This window comes from Paralichthys olivaceus, chromosome 14 (genome assembly GCF_024713975.1).
Source record: "Paralichthys olivaceus isolate ysfri-2021 chromosome 14, ASM2471397v2, whole genome shotgun sequence".
NCBI lineage: Eukaryota > Metazoa > Chordata > Actinopteri > Pleuronectiformes > Paralichthyidae > Paralichthys > Paralichthys olivaceus.
The window spans coordinates 12287932-12305732 of record NC_091106.1 but is presented as its reverse complement, the minus strand read 5'-3'; the positions used below and the strand labels follow the sequence as shown (position 1 = coordinate 12305732).

The window sequence follows — 17801 nt, the reverse complement described above, 5'->3', positions numbered from 1 at the left end:
ATCATAGCAGACAAACATGGCCCATAGATATTGTCACAATCTATTAAAAGTCCAAAACATGAAGTTATTTTTAAGTCTTTGAATCAAGGAAAGAAACCAGCAGCTTTACAATCGTTTTTAATAAATAGAGTAAATCATGAGTTAGAACATATCAACCTACATATCTCTGATTTCAGAAAATATAATTATAATATTTTAGAAAATGTATGTAGTATACCTGATACTTTTTTTTGCTTTTCAATTAAATGCTTATCCTGCCCTCAAACATTAGCTTCACCACTGTCACCGTCTCAACAGAGGAACCAGATGACATGGAAATGGAAATTCAAATAAATGATGAATGAAGTTAAATTTGGTCTGTGCTTGTCAAACCAATTGTGTAATCTGAGCATATTAGTGGTCCAGATTGATCAAACAGAGAAACTGTGGCCTCTACATGTATTATTCAGATTATTTCAAATGCAGCGAACATGAAAGTAGGTCACATGTACATTTGAGAAACATGTCATGCTCATTCAGTGGTTAAGGCCACACAGTCTCATTAAATTCAATCAGCTCGGTCAAGCAACGCGGCCGCGACCAGGGTGTCAGATTCACAGTTGATAATTCAAACAGTGTTTTCTCTACCACCCTTTACTGCGTACAACAGGTCCCTGTAAGGAAAGTAAAAGTACCCATAAAAAACATTCTCATGAAACGGCTGTTGTTCTTACTTCACAGAAAAATGTTGAATAATGTTGAAGCAAAAATCATCTGACAATTGGATTTTTCACTTTCTTGCTGAGCAATAGGTGAGAAAACCATCATACCTCATGGAAGTGGTATTGATCTTCTTATCGAATCCAATTCTAAAACTATACCTTCAACTTGAGATACACATCGTTATTGCATTTAGTATGTGCCAGTTACTCAGAATGATCATTTAGAACATCTTGAAGAGACAATAAAAAAAAAAGAAGGAAAATAAAGAGTTAGGCACAGGATTAGAACAGGACATCCAACGCATAGCTTATTATCCTGAAATGGACCAACATGTGTTTAGAATATTAAAAAGATGAAAGATGCTACATTAGAAACAAAATCAACTGGTCCAGAAGGCACCATGTTAACCTATAGCCTCAAAAAACAAACCTAAAACAAACAAACATCCAAAGAAAAAGATTGTATTTGACCAAACTGTTCCACTATGATTGAGGTCCATTTAGTTGCTGCTCTGGAGCTTTTGATTATAACACGTCATCTTCCTCAGAACATGAAGTTTACAGTTTTTACATTTCAATGTCACCTGGGAAAAATCCATCTGTTGGTGAATGTGACAAAGGCTCCAGAGCATCAACTAAATGGACCTTGTGGCTAATTCTATGATCCATAATGTGTGCCTCTCTTTTTCAACTGTTTCTGTGTGTATAATGTATTTGAGTATTCATTACTGAATTATTCAGTATGATACTGGCTCGATAAAAGTGATACCTAAATAGTGACTAATAAGCAGGTACATTGCCGACCTACTTGGTATCGCTTCTTATGAATGAACTAATTCATATCAGTGAATTCAAGTTGTAAACTCATTTACTGGATAAAGCTGCGGTGGACATAACAGTGTGAATGGGAATGTTAATGTGGACGGAGTTTAAATTGTACTCATTAAATACAACAACCAACATTGTGTTTTGAAACAAATCATTGCACTGCTTTGGTTAAATGGCTCTATATTCCAAACTGGAGACCCTGCACTGCAAATATACAGCAAAATGCGAATTCCGCTGCTACCACCTGCCATAAAAATGCCTCTCAGTTTTAAACAGGGCAATAATCAGGATTATGTAACAGCACAGGCAGGAATAAGATAAGGCAAGACACAAGATAAATGCTCTAGTTACAAATGAAGGAGCATAAATACTGTGTTGTTTTAATTGTCGCTTAGGTTGATGTCACTGAATTTAATAAAACACACCTACTGGAGCTTTCATCTTTGGACGATCTGCGTGTGAAGCAGTATTGCTGTATGCATACAATGTTTTGTATTCCTGAGGAGGGAATATTGTGCAGAGTCAACCATTCTACAATATAACACTGGGTATCGCTACTCTATTTAAATCCAATTGATTACATACCAGATTAATTAATTATACAAGGAACGTTGTGCATTATTAAATATGTTAATGTTTACATGACCGCCGAGTGTTGTGTGCTTTCTTTACTGCAGGGAATGTCGTGCAGATAGGTAAACAAATCTCTTGCATTAAAAACCATGTATACATATGTTCAGCTGATTTCAAACAGCAACATTTAAAGCAAATCTCCAGGCAGCCAGTGTACATAACACACACCCAATCGTGCACGCAGAGAATTGGGTGGAACATTTATTACAAATACCGTCTCCAGTGGGTTTGGTGGGTCTCCAGTGACGCTTGAATATATTTTGCATATTGAGGTGATTTCTTGAAAAACAGTTTTGGAGATTTGAGGTATTTCTTTCATTTCTGTACATGTCTGTGGAGATTCTCAGTCATCCAGGTCTTGGTATATCAAAGTGCTAAAAGTTTCAATTTGTTTCAATATTCGAAATGGCTTGGTTTTATAATTTGATATCATATCATTTAAAATCTACTTGAATTAAGACAGTCTGTTTTAAACCCAGCGCTATTACAAATCTCTTGTCCTTTAAATATAACAATTTCATTATTCAATGCCATGTGTAGCAGAGTGAGCGGAAACATGGATAGTCTCTGTATACATCTGGGTATGGCTTTTCTATCTCTAGTGAATGCTAGACTCTTCTAGATAAGAAGGTTCATGTACCCTCTAGCAGCATTAGCTAACACACTACAGTGAGCTTCGAGTGACGGGTTCTCAAATGTCAATCCACCCACAGTTTCTTGTGTGCAGTGCTCGCCGTAGACGTTGTCCCATTTGCATGTCCATTTCTCGATACAGCAGAGCCGTTCTGTTGCCCCTTCTTAAGAGTACTTTGCTTCTTGTACGTCTTGTGTGAGAGAAAGAGAGGCAGAGGGGACATGTTATTACACATGGTATTAAGTTGGAAAATGGAATAATTTTAATGACATTTTACCATTTGAGCAAAATAACATACTAATAAGTGATCTATAATCCTGTCAGCAGAGTTAGTTTCCCAGGATTTTGGAGTCATCAACATAAAAACAATCAATGAAATCGTTTTTAACATTATAAAACCTAAACACAGTTTTATTCATGCAATTAATAACAGATTGGGTTTTCTCTCTAAATTCTTATAGTCAACATATTCTAAAAATACTAAAACCAACAATGCAATATCTATATTCTTCTTCCAAACTGTGTCACAAATGTTATGATGAACTGGTTCAGTGATTTTATTAAACATCTGGTCACTCTAGTTTTTATACTGTTACTCAAACAGGAGGAAAAAGAAGGACTTGTGCATGTGGGATTGAAAGAATAAACTACAGTGCCCATGTTCATGGTAATGAAGGAGCATGTCAGCCAGTGCAACAATATGGTTCATTGGGTTTTTGGAGCTGTATTTCAAAGAGGAATAATTTATATCAGTCCTTAAATACACAGACAAGACTTGTTAGTAGATCAGTTCATTGTTGGTTTTTGTCCCTTAATGAACCTTAATATAAATCAATAAGAACACATCACCACACTTGTCATTAAAACTCATTTGTTCAAGCTTTATAATCAACAATATATAAATAATATATTATTTATATAATAAATAATATAATTGACAATCAACTGACCTGAATGTAGAAGTTTGAGAAAAGGATAATGAGTGAGACCATGTAAATGAATTGGAAGTACAGCCACCTCGAGGGGAAGCCACACGGCCAAATGACGGCCCAGGATGTGTGGAACATAGTTAAAAAGAATTGGATCTGTGGAGGAAACACGACACACACATGCAGACACATGGCGGAGTGAGAAGGTGACTCAGAGAGCACAATGGTAATATTGATCCACAGCCTAAAATATCTTAAATGGATCGCGCTAAACATGCCCACACCTATTAAAAGCTTAAAAGGGTGCTGCAGTAAATAGTATATAAAAAGCATTACTGGCTCAACAATGACAAATGAGTGTTAACTATTATCACAAACCAAAGACAACTCAGAGTTGTTTTTAAACCCATGAATTAAAGAGGATGATAGAGTTTAAGGGAGAAGCAGTAGTGTGAAGAAATTAAGTAGATGAGTGAAGTAAAGAGTGAGCTACTTTTTCTTTTCTTTCTTTCATAATAGTGAAAACATCTCAGCAACTTCCTTCATCATTCTTGTAAAATCCTCCTCTTAAGAGCATCTTTTGGTAAACTGCTTTTAAAAGTATAAACAGATTTAGCACAGTGTTGCCAATAAAACATCTTTCTACTGCTTTTAAGAAACTAAGATGTCCAGGATGTAGCTGAATGAGAAACGTAGCTCGACCAACTACAGCAGTGAATAACATATAAATGCATCAGTAACAGTAATCCAATCATTTATCTTTTTACCATGCATGTACTTTATGAATAATACAGCACACAGGATAAACCCACCAGCTGAAACTGTGTGATGTATTTCTTCCACCAAAGGTACGGCCTTATGGCTGGGATGGCGGAGAGGCCGTAGTACGAGTACATCACAACGTGGACAAAGCTGTTGATGGCTGCACCGAAGTACGCTGAGCAGACACAGATGACAGACACGTGAAGTGATTTATCTACAGAGTTCAGTACAGAGTTAATGAATGGCAAGTGACTGGCAATCAGGACTGCATTGATCACAAGGGCAATAACACTCTTCATTAGTCTGCTCTGTTTGAAAGCACTACAACAATTTTCATTTAAAATCAATACAAGCCATTAACAGTAAAGTAATACAGTAATAATAAATACATAAATAATACAATTATAAAGTAAACATCTGATAAATAATAAAACCTGTTTATAATGTCACATTATATTTAAATCAAAATTAATAGTGCGTTTTAAGTGACTTTCCTATAACTCTCAGAGTGCTGTGCTGGTTTCTATAATAGAAACACAAAAAGGTTTGTTACACAGAACTGCAGCGTTCAAGTCAATAAATGTCACTTTTGGTTCTTTATGGCTTTGTGGACAAAACAGGCTGTTTTCAGGTCTAATGGCTTTAACATTAGCGTACTTGAATTATTCAGCTGGCTGCGAGCCCAAACAGGCCAACTGTGGCTACTGGAGGGATTTGAGTCATTGGAGGGCAAAGTTGTGTTAAAACACTCACAGTGGCCACAGGCTATCCAGTTCATAACAAACCACCAGATATTCAGCATGCTGGCGTGGTGGTAGATGTGAAGAAACGTGAGCTGGTGATTGTTCTTTCGTAGGATGAAGAAAAACGTATCCATGAACTCAATTAGCTTGGAGAAGTAGTACCACCACAGGACATTCATGACCTGAGCGGAGACATGGCAAAACAAAAGAAGTTACATGAGCAAAATAAAAAATAAAAACCTCCTGTATATTCTCAAAGAGACTGATAAAGTATATAGTATAACCCCAAAAAATTTGACAGCAAATCATAAATATACAGCGCCAACAGTTCTTTCAAAATTCCTAAGCGCTAGTACAAGGTGATAAGCAGATATCTGTCCCGAAGGTCCTTGAAAGTTCAGGATGAGTCATAAAGAAATTTAACTGTAATCTGTAGCTGTGACACAATGATAAAACGTTTTTATTTCATCACTGCAGAACTGCAAAGCTGTGCACATTTCACTGTGAGCCGTGTTTTCACCTCCACCGCCGAGGACAGCGGGGACACCGAAGACACACTGTAACACACTCTGTAGTGTCTGCAATGTATTTTTACAATAATTTATTGTTCTGTCATTTTACAAAGTTTAACTCTGTATCCCAATGCATCATGGGTCCCAAATAATACAGCAGCTGAAAGTATTTTTCCACAATAACATATTCTAAAAGCTGTGTTCTAATAGATTGCTTATAAAGATGGATTACGCATCTCCACTTCCTCCCATTGTACAAAAATCAGGTCAAATTATTGGCACTGTTGATGCCATCAGGAGTCAAAGTCTGCACAGTAGTAATTGTGGTGTGGAGCTGTGGTGTCAAGGTCCTGCCGATACACACATTCCAGCATCACGAGTCAGTCTCGGCTGTCAACCATGGCGTTTCATCCTGTGAGTGTCATATAACTAACTAAAACCAAATTTGACATATACTTTTTTACTTGGTCCACATCTACAAGGGGGAGGCAGAGTTTATAACATGTACTGCAGCCAGCCTCCAGGGGGTGATCAAGATGGTTTGGTTTCACTTTTTGGCAGTTATCATGTCGTCCGTCTTTATATACATATAGATATAAGTAAATGGTTGAGACAACAGTTACTATTGATAATCAAATCTCGCTGAATGAGGTGAGGAGCAGCTTTACATAGTTTGATGTGGACACAGCAGAGAAGCAGCTGTGTCCAGCCATTTGATTATAAGTATTATTCCATAAAAGCTAATAAAAAAAGAATTGTTAGTTCATAAACCTAAGCTTCTTCTGTCAACCTGGTTTGCACGTCTCCAAGTAAAGTAAGTGAACAATTAATAGAGCATGTTGAACAAGCAGTTCCGGGCATCAAAAGTACAAATGTACACCATTTGTAGCAAATGTTAGCTCACTATCTTAAGTGAAGCTAAAGCTCAGTAACATTTCTTAACATATTAAAGCAATACTATCTTTCATAAACAATATAGTTTCAGCGGAAGCAGTGGTCTACGAGCATCATGAAGCATTACGTTTTGTTTTGTTTGAAGATTTACTGTAAAAATATTCAACATATTTCATTGTGACACATTTTTAGCTAATAACTGGCAACCCCAGTTATCTAAGTCATTTGAGTAGCATACAAGACCATGTTGTAAACTAGATATCAATTAGTTTGATGCAAATAAAACAATTAATTTAATTTAATTAAAACATATATTGTGTAATTATTTACACAAAAGCCTGTAAACTGTACCCTATACTGTAATTCTTTTCACAATGCATAACAATGTATTTTATAATATTTATTGATAACTTTTTTTGCCAGATATTTACTGTAAATTCTATTGTATCTTTTTTTACAGTGTAGTCATCATGATGACAAGAGTCGGATTAAATTGACTCCCTGTCTCTGTAGTTTATCTGCTGGGATTTACAGGTCAGCCACAGACAGAGCAGTGGATTTGAAAGGGAAAAAAACTCAGATTTCGATTATTACATAATTATTACATATTGTAACTGTCCTGTTGTATTTATACTTCTAGTGTTTTGTTCATAGTTTCAAGAAAGGAATGGGAAATTATCCAAGTTATATCAGACATGAGATAATAGAAAGAAATCATCACCAGCACGAAACGTAAATACGTGTATGTCTGACTGACTCACCTTATTATCTGCTTCTGGTGCACTGTGAGTGTTCTGACAGTAGAGGTTGTAGCCACCATACCACGCAGCAGTAACGAGCTGCAGAAAAATCATATACAATCAATTAACACACAGGCACACTGCAATGCACCAATGCAATGTAAAAGTGAAAGTTGAAAGATGTGGTGTTGTAAAATGTGAAGTTATAAACACATGACCGAGGGCACAGGTGCATAGAGAGTCAGCTGCTGACGGCTGATGGTTATAAATATTGAATCTAGCCTCATTAAAGGTAAAAACACTAGGAACAAACAACTGTTTATTCATAATATGTATATAATATGTACATTAAATGTAGTCTGTGATTTGTTGGAGGTAAATAATCTGACAATTTTTTTGCATTTGCACTCAAATTATGAAAAGTGCAGGAGTTTCTAAATGGAACTGTCAATAGTAACTATGGCTCCACACCAGTGCACATATGATTTTACATGTTCCCTTTAATTTTGCATAGTAAAGTGATACTAGTTAAAATGTTTCCAGCAAGGGTGGAGATATCTTGACTTGAGTCCAGCTCCCATCCATAAAATTATTTTAAAAGGTTTGATAAAGTCCCTCCACATTTCCTACATGCATAATACAACATTACACAAACTTAACCAACATAGCTCATGATTACACACACAAATATGTGTATAATGGATGATGTGGCCCTGTGAAGAAATTCAGCTGCACACAGATGAGGTGGTTTAATGCTGATTCACCAAGTCAATACAGAGCCACTGCCCTGTCTGCTTCACCCACTAATATTAGCCAAGAAACTGCCAGCAACAGAAGGACCTTTGATTTGTGAACATCACATTTTTTAAAAATGTTTATACAGACAGTGTCCTCCCACTAACCTGATAAACTGCTTGGATTATTTCATAAAACCTACTAAATTAATCATTAGATAAATAAACAAAATCAATTACAGTCATATTAAATCACTTCTGAAGCCTGGAGAGTTGATGAGAACAGTGGATGTATTTTGATTGACATGAGGTGGTATTGATTTCGGACTGTCAAAAACTCATCCAGTGGCCTTGCCATGGTCAGAGTACAAGGTTTCACTAAGGACAGTCGAGCTGTTCCTTACTCTGCCAGCTGGAAGGGAATGGGGCAGACTGATACTTTAGACTTACACCGTGGTGTTCACAGGTACAACAGATACGATCGATATAATAAGTGAAATCTTGGCACAGCTTCTATTAAACCTTCAGCTCAGACTTTGCCATCTTACCAAATAGGAATGTTATCACATTTTAGTTTACGCCACTGGATCAGTTGCTGTTATGGAGTCCGTTGTTTATATAAAAGCTGTCTTGCATCAAACAACAGGGGGCTGAGCTGTTGTCCGCGATGGTGTGGGATTTGATGGTCGAAACATTGAGTCTGTCCAGCTGTGATCCTCTCCCTCCCTAATAGATCTGACTCTCATCTGTTAGAGACGGCAGCAGCCTCCAGCCCCTGGCTAATGTTGAATGTTTGCATTAAGACTAAAACTTATTTTACACTTAATTCTTGACGTGAGCAATGTACCAAAAACCTTCCCTTTAAAAATCGGCCTGATGTAGTACTTCTTTGGTTTTTAATAGACTCACGACATAACAGGTTTCATGTTAATCTGATACAATGAGAAACTATTAATTTTGAGGGGAAAATGTTTCAGGAAATCTCAAATATGCTTGTTTATTTTCTTGCTAGTTTTATGCTAAATACAAGGCTTCAGCCAGCATTTGCTAGCTTCATTAGCTTTGTTAACTTTGAATTGTAAATGTCAGCATCTGGAGGATCTGGATGACTGAGCAACTTCACTGACAGCATTTGTCTCCTCATGTCAGAAAATGGTTAATGTTTTCAATCTCCTAATCATTCTATTTTAGACTTTTCCTTACTTAAAACATATTTGGTCCTATTCACACACTAGTAGTCTACAGCTTTGGTTCAGGCCACTTTTGTCTCTCTTTAGCGTGACGCTGCATTGATTTGGTCGACTTCAACACATTTCTCCGTTTACCTCATAGAACATGTAGAAAGACAAGAGCGTGAGGCCCAGATTGTAGAGCACCATGAGGCCTCTGCAGGAGTACGGCTGCCGGTGCTTCATGTACTTGGGTCCCATCCACACAATCAGAAGGTACATAACTGTGAGTGCAAAGGTTGGTGGGTAATTGTCCAACAGCAGCCATCCCTTCACCCGCTGATCTGAAATATGGAGATAAAGGTGTTCTCTGATCGATCATGGGGCTGATAAGCTGCTCTCATTAGTGACAAGACATGACCTTGAGAGGTGACGACCGGTGGCAGTGAGTGTTTGCTCAATACATCGAAAGGTTGATATTACTGTAAGAGTGTGAAACACCAGAGCAGAATTCTTGTGCAAGTCTGTGCATAAATATCTACGATAATGAACGACTCGGGTCAAAGGTTTTAGGTCATGTTCACAGCTGTGTCATATTTCTTGTTAAAGGGTTAATTCACCGAAAAATAAAAATCTCATTATACTCACCACTGCGCCGATGGAGGGGTGGGTGAAGTGTTTGAGTCCACAAAACACTTAAAGTAACTGGGGACTACTTCTTCAAATGTAAAAAAAACCATAAAATGCCTCCACACTCCTCCTGTGGTGTCATCCAAGTGTCTGTAACCCCAGACATTCAAATTCATTCATTACACCAAGTTTAAAGCCTAAATATCTGCTGTGATCCTCCTGCCTGGAGAGACGCCCACGATCGCACACACACGCGGTAGCATCACTCGTTCCAATAGCATAGCTGCTGCAGTTACAGCTGAGTATTGCTGATGTTATCACGTGCCTCTTGGGCGAGAGCATAGAGGTGCGAGGTTGTGCAGGTGTGTGCACGCGAACACTAGCACGGCTAAACGCAGGAGGACGTTTAGGCTAAATAACACCAGTAAATGACACCAATTCGAGTCGATTTTGAATGTCGGGGCTTGCGGACACTTCGATGAAACCACAGCAGCAGTATGGAGGGATTTTATGTTTTTATTCTGTTGTTTTTTTTAACTACTTTAATTGTATTGGATTGGGCTGCAACACTGTTTACCCCTAAAACTCCAAAAGTGTTTTGTGGACTCACACACTTCACCCACCCCTCCATCAGCATAGTGGTGAGTAGATAACAAGTACATTTTCATTTTTGGCTGAACTATCCTTTTATGTGTAGTGTCCTAGTTTTTGCTGTGAGTATTTGCAGCACTTTAGAGTTCAGGCAGGGTAATGTGTTTTTACACCAGCAACTAGGATAAGAAAACAATACAAACGTGACTTACCTCTGGGACCCATCCATGACTGTATGTAAGTGTTCAGTTGGTGATTGAAGGTCTCCATCTGTCACCTAACGACAGCATGCATAACGAGAACAACACACCCATTAGATGATGGTTCTAATCTTAATATTAGCCTATTATTGATCTTAAACATATTTTAAAGTTGAGCCTGGAGATACAGAGTGTGTGGTTTTGTTGCTTCGAGTGATATTTTAAAATATAAAGAGTCATATGTATATTGTTATTAGTGTGATTAGTTAATATTTTGCATTAGGGAGGCCTTTATTAATGATTATTACATTGTATCAATTCTAAATAGTGTTTTCATAACTCATTTCAACACATGCATATTGTAACCTCATGAAAACTGCTAAAAGCTAAAAGACTTTTTCTCACGACAGTCCGTCATTAGTCTGGTATTTATCTAATTTACTCTTTTGCCTAATTTCAATGTCTGTCTTTACTTAAACTCTTTCCCCAAATACTTCCCATGTCACTGCGGTTTCCAACAACAGACAGTATGTGGCCACTTTTCACCTGGAGACAAAACAAGAAGCCAGCAGGCAGCTGTGAGTAGACGATAACCACATTTAGTTACTGCTGCAATACAGTGATTCTCTGGATCTTATGATTGTTGAGGGTAATAAGGTCTCAATGTGGATTTATTAGCCCCACCCAGCTTTGGCAGTAATAGTTGCAGAATCAGGTCTGGCCCGGGCAGCGCTGCTCTGTTTAGTTAATGCAGGTTCTCTCGCCGAAGCTGTCAAACTGGGGTGGTGGCGTATTATTGTTTTTATCTGTTGATCACTCACTCCCTCATTGGGTGTGTCCGTTTTAAACACATGGGAAAAGTCCAAAAGTGACTGCATGTTTCCACAAGCACTGCATGTAGGCTAATTTGGAATATAAAATTAGATTCCACTGCTCTGCTTCTGACAGTAAGATCAGCCCTGTGATGTAGACCAGACGGCCGTCTACTCAGCTGAATAAATGTCTGGATGTTCACAGTTGGACAATGTGCATTTTAAGATGTGATCACCAGGCTATGTTCTCAAAACAGATTGTAAATTCTGTATTGTCTCGTGAGTATTTTTGATTAAAATCTTCACCTAAACAACGGAGACAAATGTGCAGATATCCTTTAAATTATATTTCGTAGCAGCATGAATGGAGCTTTTTCACACAAAGCCTCATCAAGTAAACCATACAGAAAAAAATCCTTGCAACTGATGCTCTGATAACTTTCTTCATTATCGCCCCAGCTGTATCTACACAGTCCTGCAGGGTTTGTAAGACCCTAAAAAGGCTTTGCACAAAATGCCTCCTCTCAGCTACTGAAATAACAGCATGCCTGCCTATTGTATTTTCACCGATGTACTACCGAGCTATACATTAATTTCAGTTGCGTTATGTCCCAGATTTCTGCAGCTCACACCTGAGTCTACTGCTGGAAACACAACACAGGATGTGCACTAGAATCAGCTCCATGTGTGTCTTCCTTCCATAACACCTCCTTCAGATAGGAGATATAGGTCCCTATGTACAACACACATTCCTGCACAGAATCAAGATGACACAATAAATTCATCCACAGATGGGTTGCTATTTTTTGGCCTATTTCTTTGCCTGAGGTAAAATTAAGATTCAGCTTTATGGGTTAGAAAATTGACCTTAAAAAGAAATGTGAATATCAAATTTAGTTAAAGCGTCACATGATATTATTGAAACATGACCAATAGAACTGAAGGGGCAGGTCAGTGACTTTGGTTCAGTATTTGAGTATTTTATTCACTTAAATAATATTAATATCTTAACATCTGAGTTGCATGAGGAACTGTGTGTAATTATTAAGAGTAAAAATACTGCTTGTAAACATTGTGCAGTTTCTGTGCAGCTGAGGCAACAAATCGCATGTCACGGGTTGTTGCATTTGCCCATAATCACTTATCTGCAGGAACTAAATATGGCTTATTCTGATCAGGCCGGTGCACTAAAGTCCATGCTCTGATTATCAAAGATGCATTAGGCTGCACCAAAACATGATAATCTGCAAGGCCTTAATCAGAGCATGATGACCCACAACAGGAGCCCATGTTAGCAGCCAGTCAATGAGTCTGTGCTGCAGAGCCAATGCAAAATAAATGTGTCTAAACAATCCAGAGCTGGATCCTCCCAAATACAAAAATGCCTCCTCATGACTTTCTCACAGCCACAGCTGGTAACAAATTATTCACAGGGTTATTTGCTGTAAGAGTTACAGTTGGGTAATATAATGATGTAACTATGACATGAGTGTGCAGTGTGTCTGTTGTCAGACATGTTGTAATGCCATTCACACAGTGGCACGTGTCCCTTTAACCTCTCTGCAGAGCAGTGTGGGCAGCGCTGCAAATCAATGACTTGGATTGTTTTATTTTCACACTGGATTTTTAGGATTTTGCTTATCTTCATTTACTTTTATTTTCTGTACACACACTATGTATGAATGCATGCATGCTCGTATAGAGAATATTTTCATATTGGAATGAATCTTTTTCTATTTTATCACAAGTTTCTTCATACATTTTTACTCTGTTGTATATTGATATTATATGTTGATGAATAATTTTGTCACTTTGCCCACACATTTTTAAGAGGATAGATGGATAAATAGACAGACAGACAGACAGACAGATCGATAGATAGATCATTTCTTTTACCTCTTTTAATCCATTTACCTCTTTTATTATTCTCCTTTAATTTCTTTTATTGTGCTTGGAATTTGTTTTGAGTTGTGTTTTCTGATGTGAAATAGATGATACATACAAAGATATCTTACTTTATAGTTTAGGATTTCTGTAAAGGTTTTACATTCCTAATGACTTTGCAGAAGTTTTCTAAAAACAATATTTTGTGCATGTCATCACTCAAACATGGAACATTGCAGAAGCACAGTAATCATTTGAACTTGTTTCCAGTAAAACCGCCCTGACTTCACAGAAGTACAGTGCCTGTGCCTTCATGGGGAATACTTTACTGTTGTGATCATCATGCAGCGTCGCGAATGCTGTGTCCCTCTAAAACGCACTATTGCGTGTAACAGCAATTTCCATACAGAATCGCACTTTACGCATTTGTAGTGAGAAACACTTTAAGTACAGGGTAAAAAAAAATAACATGAGCGTAGAGCTGATGACGGCGCCATCTCATTTCATCATCGCTTTCTTTTGATAATTCAGACTTCCAGAGAGGAATCAATGAAACAATCCCAATAACAATAATCTATCGATCGCATTCAGGCGTCACAGCTCCAGCATCATCCAATGTAACAGACGCCATGCGCGCGCCAACGTACCCAGACCCCACTAGAAATAATAAAAAGATAGAAAAGCCTTACCATGAAGTTCCAGCCGATACACACACACAGAGGAGAGAGAGTGGAAATGTTGAGTGTGGACGAGGAGATGCAGCTGTGCGTGTGTGCGTGCGTGCGTGAGTGTGCGCGCCGTGGGCTGTGTACCTTTCGGATGCAATGCGTGGAGAGAGAGCGGCTGTGTAACCTTGGCTGTCTCTGGGCCGCTCTGAGCACAATGTGCAGCCTTGTCGCTCAGTGGAAACTAGTGGGAGGAACACGCAGACTGGCCCAGTGCCCTGCAGCAGGGTTACAGGCTGCAGCCAGGAGGTGACCCGGTGTGTTGCAGCCACACCTACACACACACACACACACACACACACACACACACAAACACACATATTTATGATCATAAGAGGAATAAAATGTATTAAAGCTCAATAAAATAAATACATGAATAATAATATGAATATAAATAAAGTGAAATAAAGTAAAGTAAAATAAGTGTTATAAAGGTGGCAGTGAATAAAAAGTTGAGTTAGAAACTGAGTGAAAAAATTAAATTTTACAGCCCAGTAAAAGCACATTTGTGAAAATATGATGTGAAAAAAATTACAATACAGGTTAAGCCCTAATTTATCAAATGTGAGGATTTGCTTTTTTCATTTTTTTAAATAAATCTTTTTAAAAGACACTGATGCATTTTGGCGGATCCACAAAAATCAGTATCGCTTGGATATTGTTTAAATAACATCAATCTAGCAAATTGACTTACAATAAGTGCATTTAGCCTCTGTAGGAACAGGACCATGTTTTGTTTTATGGAGAATCTCTGAACTCCTACGCCTGAGATTAAACCAGACTCACAAGTGATTGGCAGGCTAAACCAGAAAATCAGGATCCTTTACCAGGAAGCGTGAAATTAAAATCGGGGTCATTTCATGTTAACTTCAGAGTTTTTAGTCGTACGAAGCTTGTTCACTTCTTATTGGGGTAAATCTCCCTGGTATCTTATGCTGAATGGCTCACCTGCTCCAAGCAGGATATATTGGAGATAAGAGCACCGTCCACTGACCAATCAATTCCTTTGAAAGCATGATATTACCATTCTGGATCCCATGGAGCTTGGTGTGGATTGTCAGAGAGTCCCAGAGCAGTCAAAATCCGTTGACCTACTCTGATGAGTATCATTTTGAAAGATAAAGATTCATCGGAGGGTCTAATGAACCTTTGTCTGCTGAATATAAACAACCTGACACGTTGAAGCTGGATGTGCTCACAGTAAAACAGACTGTCTGCTTTGTCCTACATTTCCTTGCTTTCTGGAGTGTCTTGTTCACTGTGGGTTATGCTAATTTTTATTTCAAGTGCACTTGAACGCAGCTAAAACTGTCGTATACACAATGAGAATACATGTAAATTATACATAATTATAATGGAAACACGAATTAATTTATAGTCAGAAATAAAAACACTGAGATATGATGTATTCACAAAGTAAGTGTCTTTATCCCAGCTGTCCTTCATGCATTTAGCAGCTGCAACTGTTTCTTTGAGCCTGGATTATGTGTTTGCACTCCTCATATTTGTCTTATAATTTGTTCCTTGTTGTGATATATGCATCTCTGCTTTCAGTACACTTGTCCATGTCTGTGATTGGTCATAAATAGTAAACCCCAGCCCTTTTATGTCCATGCGCTCATATCTAGAGCAGGAAAATCTGGGATGATTTTGATGAAAATGCATTTGTCAGGTTTAGTTCAGCTGATGACAGAAAGATATCTTGGGTGAGTTGAACTAGCTTCTTAGCGCAGGCCTCAGGTTTGTCTTAAGCAAAGTGTTGCTTAAAAACCCACAAGAATGAGCTGATTAAAACTCTGTGTCAAGCTCAAGGAAACTGCAGAGTCACGTGATAACGATTCACAATAATCCTACTGAAGTGATTCATTATGTTTTAATAGAAAAAATAATTCTTGGGGCAGATTTAAGTTGCTTGAAAGATGATTTAATTAACGGGTTAGGGGTTTTAATGACAAGGCTCTAGAAATGTTGATTGTATTGACAATTAACAGCAGTTGACTCTAAGTATATTAGTATTGATTATAGTGACTAAGTTTGAATCAAGTCTCAAGTCAAGTTAGGTCAATGGACATGCCCAGGAACACTGCAGTACCACTGATGACCACAGGGTAACATTTCCAATAGAAACAACATTCAAACGTGTTGAAATAGACTTTTTTCACTTTTCATTTTTGTTCTCATACATAAGATGTTGTTGTCCAACCCCTTACAACCAATTATATAGAATTTGAAAATAATATATAGTTATTTTTTTTACATAGACTATAAACATCAATGCTCATCTTTACTGCATTCATATCTCTATGAAAGACTCTTATCGTCCAATTTGTATTTGCCAACTGATAAATCACTCGAGCTCTTGTAACAGCAGCAGGTTCAGTATGAGCAGATACAATGTTGATGCAAAGTCCCATCATGTCGCCTGGATACGTTTGGATGAGAGTGGGAGTCAGTTTAAAGGTACTTGGCTGCAGAAGAGTGTCCGCAGGGATCCACTAGATTTATGACAGCACCTACTGCACAGCATTTAACATGTGCACTGGGCTTCTATAGGAATTCCAATGTTTTTGATTGGAGGAAGAATTATACTTACTGGTAATGTACATCACTGACAACACTATATAGACAGGTGTAAAAAAATATTTTAAAGATGATATTGAATGTGATTTAGTTGCTTCAGTTTCAGGGTGCTGTAGCTGTGGGTGCATCCTCGCTGTCATGATGTCATTACCGTAGAGCAGAGCCATCATTCACGTTATCAGTTACAACTGTACCTTCTGTGATGTGGCTGTACTAACATTCTCTGACCTCTGATAGCTGGGTTTCACAATACACAGTCTCTTACCTGCAAGGGGCTCATTCTACAGTGAATTGTAATTGTGATGCACTCTTGTCATTATTCTCAGACCAGAAATCTAAACACAAAAATTTATTTAATTCCCTAATGCCCATTGTATGAATAAAACTAACAAGTCCTGGGGTTTTATTTGTGCTTTCATCTAGTTCTTTTTTTAAACATATTCTTTTCTCCCCTCTTGGTTGGCTTGGCCTGATCCAGTCATAATCGTTATTTAGTCCAAGAGGTCAAACTGAGGTAGTGCTCTTGTCATTACAGCTCAGTAACACATTTAGTTCAATACCACCATCTTGTGGAGGAAAATGTTCAGGTGTTGGCCGATTGAAATTGAAAATAGAGAAATCTATTGATTAAGATAGAAAAAGTATCTATATTTACTTAATTAATTAACTTTTTAAATTTAATTAACTAATTTTTTACTTTATATTGATTGCCCAGAATTACATTCTTCCCAGTGCACATTTCCAAAGAATGAAGGTTCTGTTCCTACTTTGAAATACTTAAGTGAAATTACATTTCTATGTATTTTTTTTGCAAGTGTCATGTTATAATAGTCATAATATGTCATATATATATCCATACATATATATATATATATATATATATATGTGTGTTGTCAGTTGGCATTCAGCAAGGGTTGTAGGCAGAAAATTCATTTATTATTTACAGAGAAGCCCAGTTCAAACACTGCTCTGCTGCTGACAGACCCTGACCTTTGACCTCTGTGGAGCAGATCGAGGTTTCTCAAAGGCACCCAAATGTCTCAACATCTTAGTTTCTGGACTTAGTCCCTCAACCGAGTAGTGTGATTTAAGTTTGGTAA

The 17801-nt window shown here is 37.7% G+C and overlaps 1 protein-coding gene across 2 annotated transcripts; it reads right to left on the bottom strand.

Moving 5' to 3' along the window:
- Positions 1–101: 101 nt before the first annotated feature.
- Positions 102–14271, bottom strand: elovl5 (ELOVL fatty acid elongase 5). Of its 2 annotated transcripts, none has more exons than XM_020087669.2 (8): positions 14086–14271; positions 10713–10777; positions 9436–9623; positions 7398–7475; positions 5241–5412; positions 4538–4662; positions 3747–3881; positions 102–2986 (listed from the first exon to the last, which is right to left on the bottom strand). In XM_020087669.2, the coding sequence occupies exons 2-8, from the start codon at positions 10768–10770 to the stop codon at positions 2861–2863; spliced, it is 882 nt and encodes a 293-aa protein (XP_019943228.1). In that variant the 5' UTR covers positions 10771–10777; positions 14086–14271; the 3' UTR covers positions 102–2860. The 2 variants fall into 2 exon arrangements, with proteins under 2 accessions (XP_019943228.1, XP_019943235.1); XM_020087676.2 differs by having other exon boundaries at positions 14209–14271.
- Positions 14272–17801: the final 3530 nt, after the last annotated feature.

Bases quoted from the DNA above. Each gene is read 5' to 3' on its own strand.
- elovl5 (XM_020087669.2), bottom strand. From the start codon at position 10,770: ATGGAGACCTTCAATCACCAACTGAACACTTACATACAGTCATGGATG. The intron at 7,476-9,435 runs GTAAACGGAGAA...ATTTTTCTGCAG, and splicing joins CTTTCTACATGTTCTATGAG to CTCGTTACTGCTGCGTGGTA. The intron at 2,987-3,746 runs GTCAGTTGATTG...CTCTCACACAAG, and splicing joins TCTCAAACTTCTACATTCAG to ACGTACAAGAAGCAAAGTAC.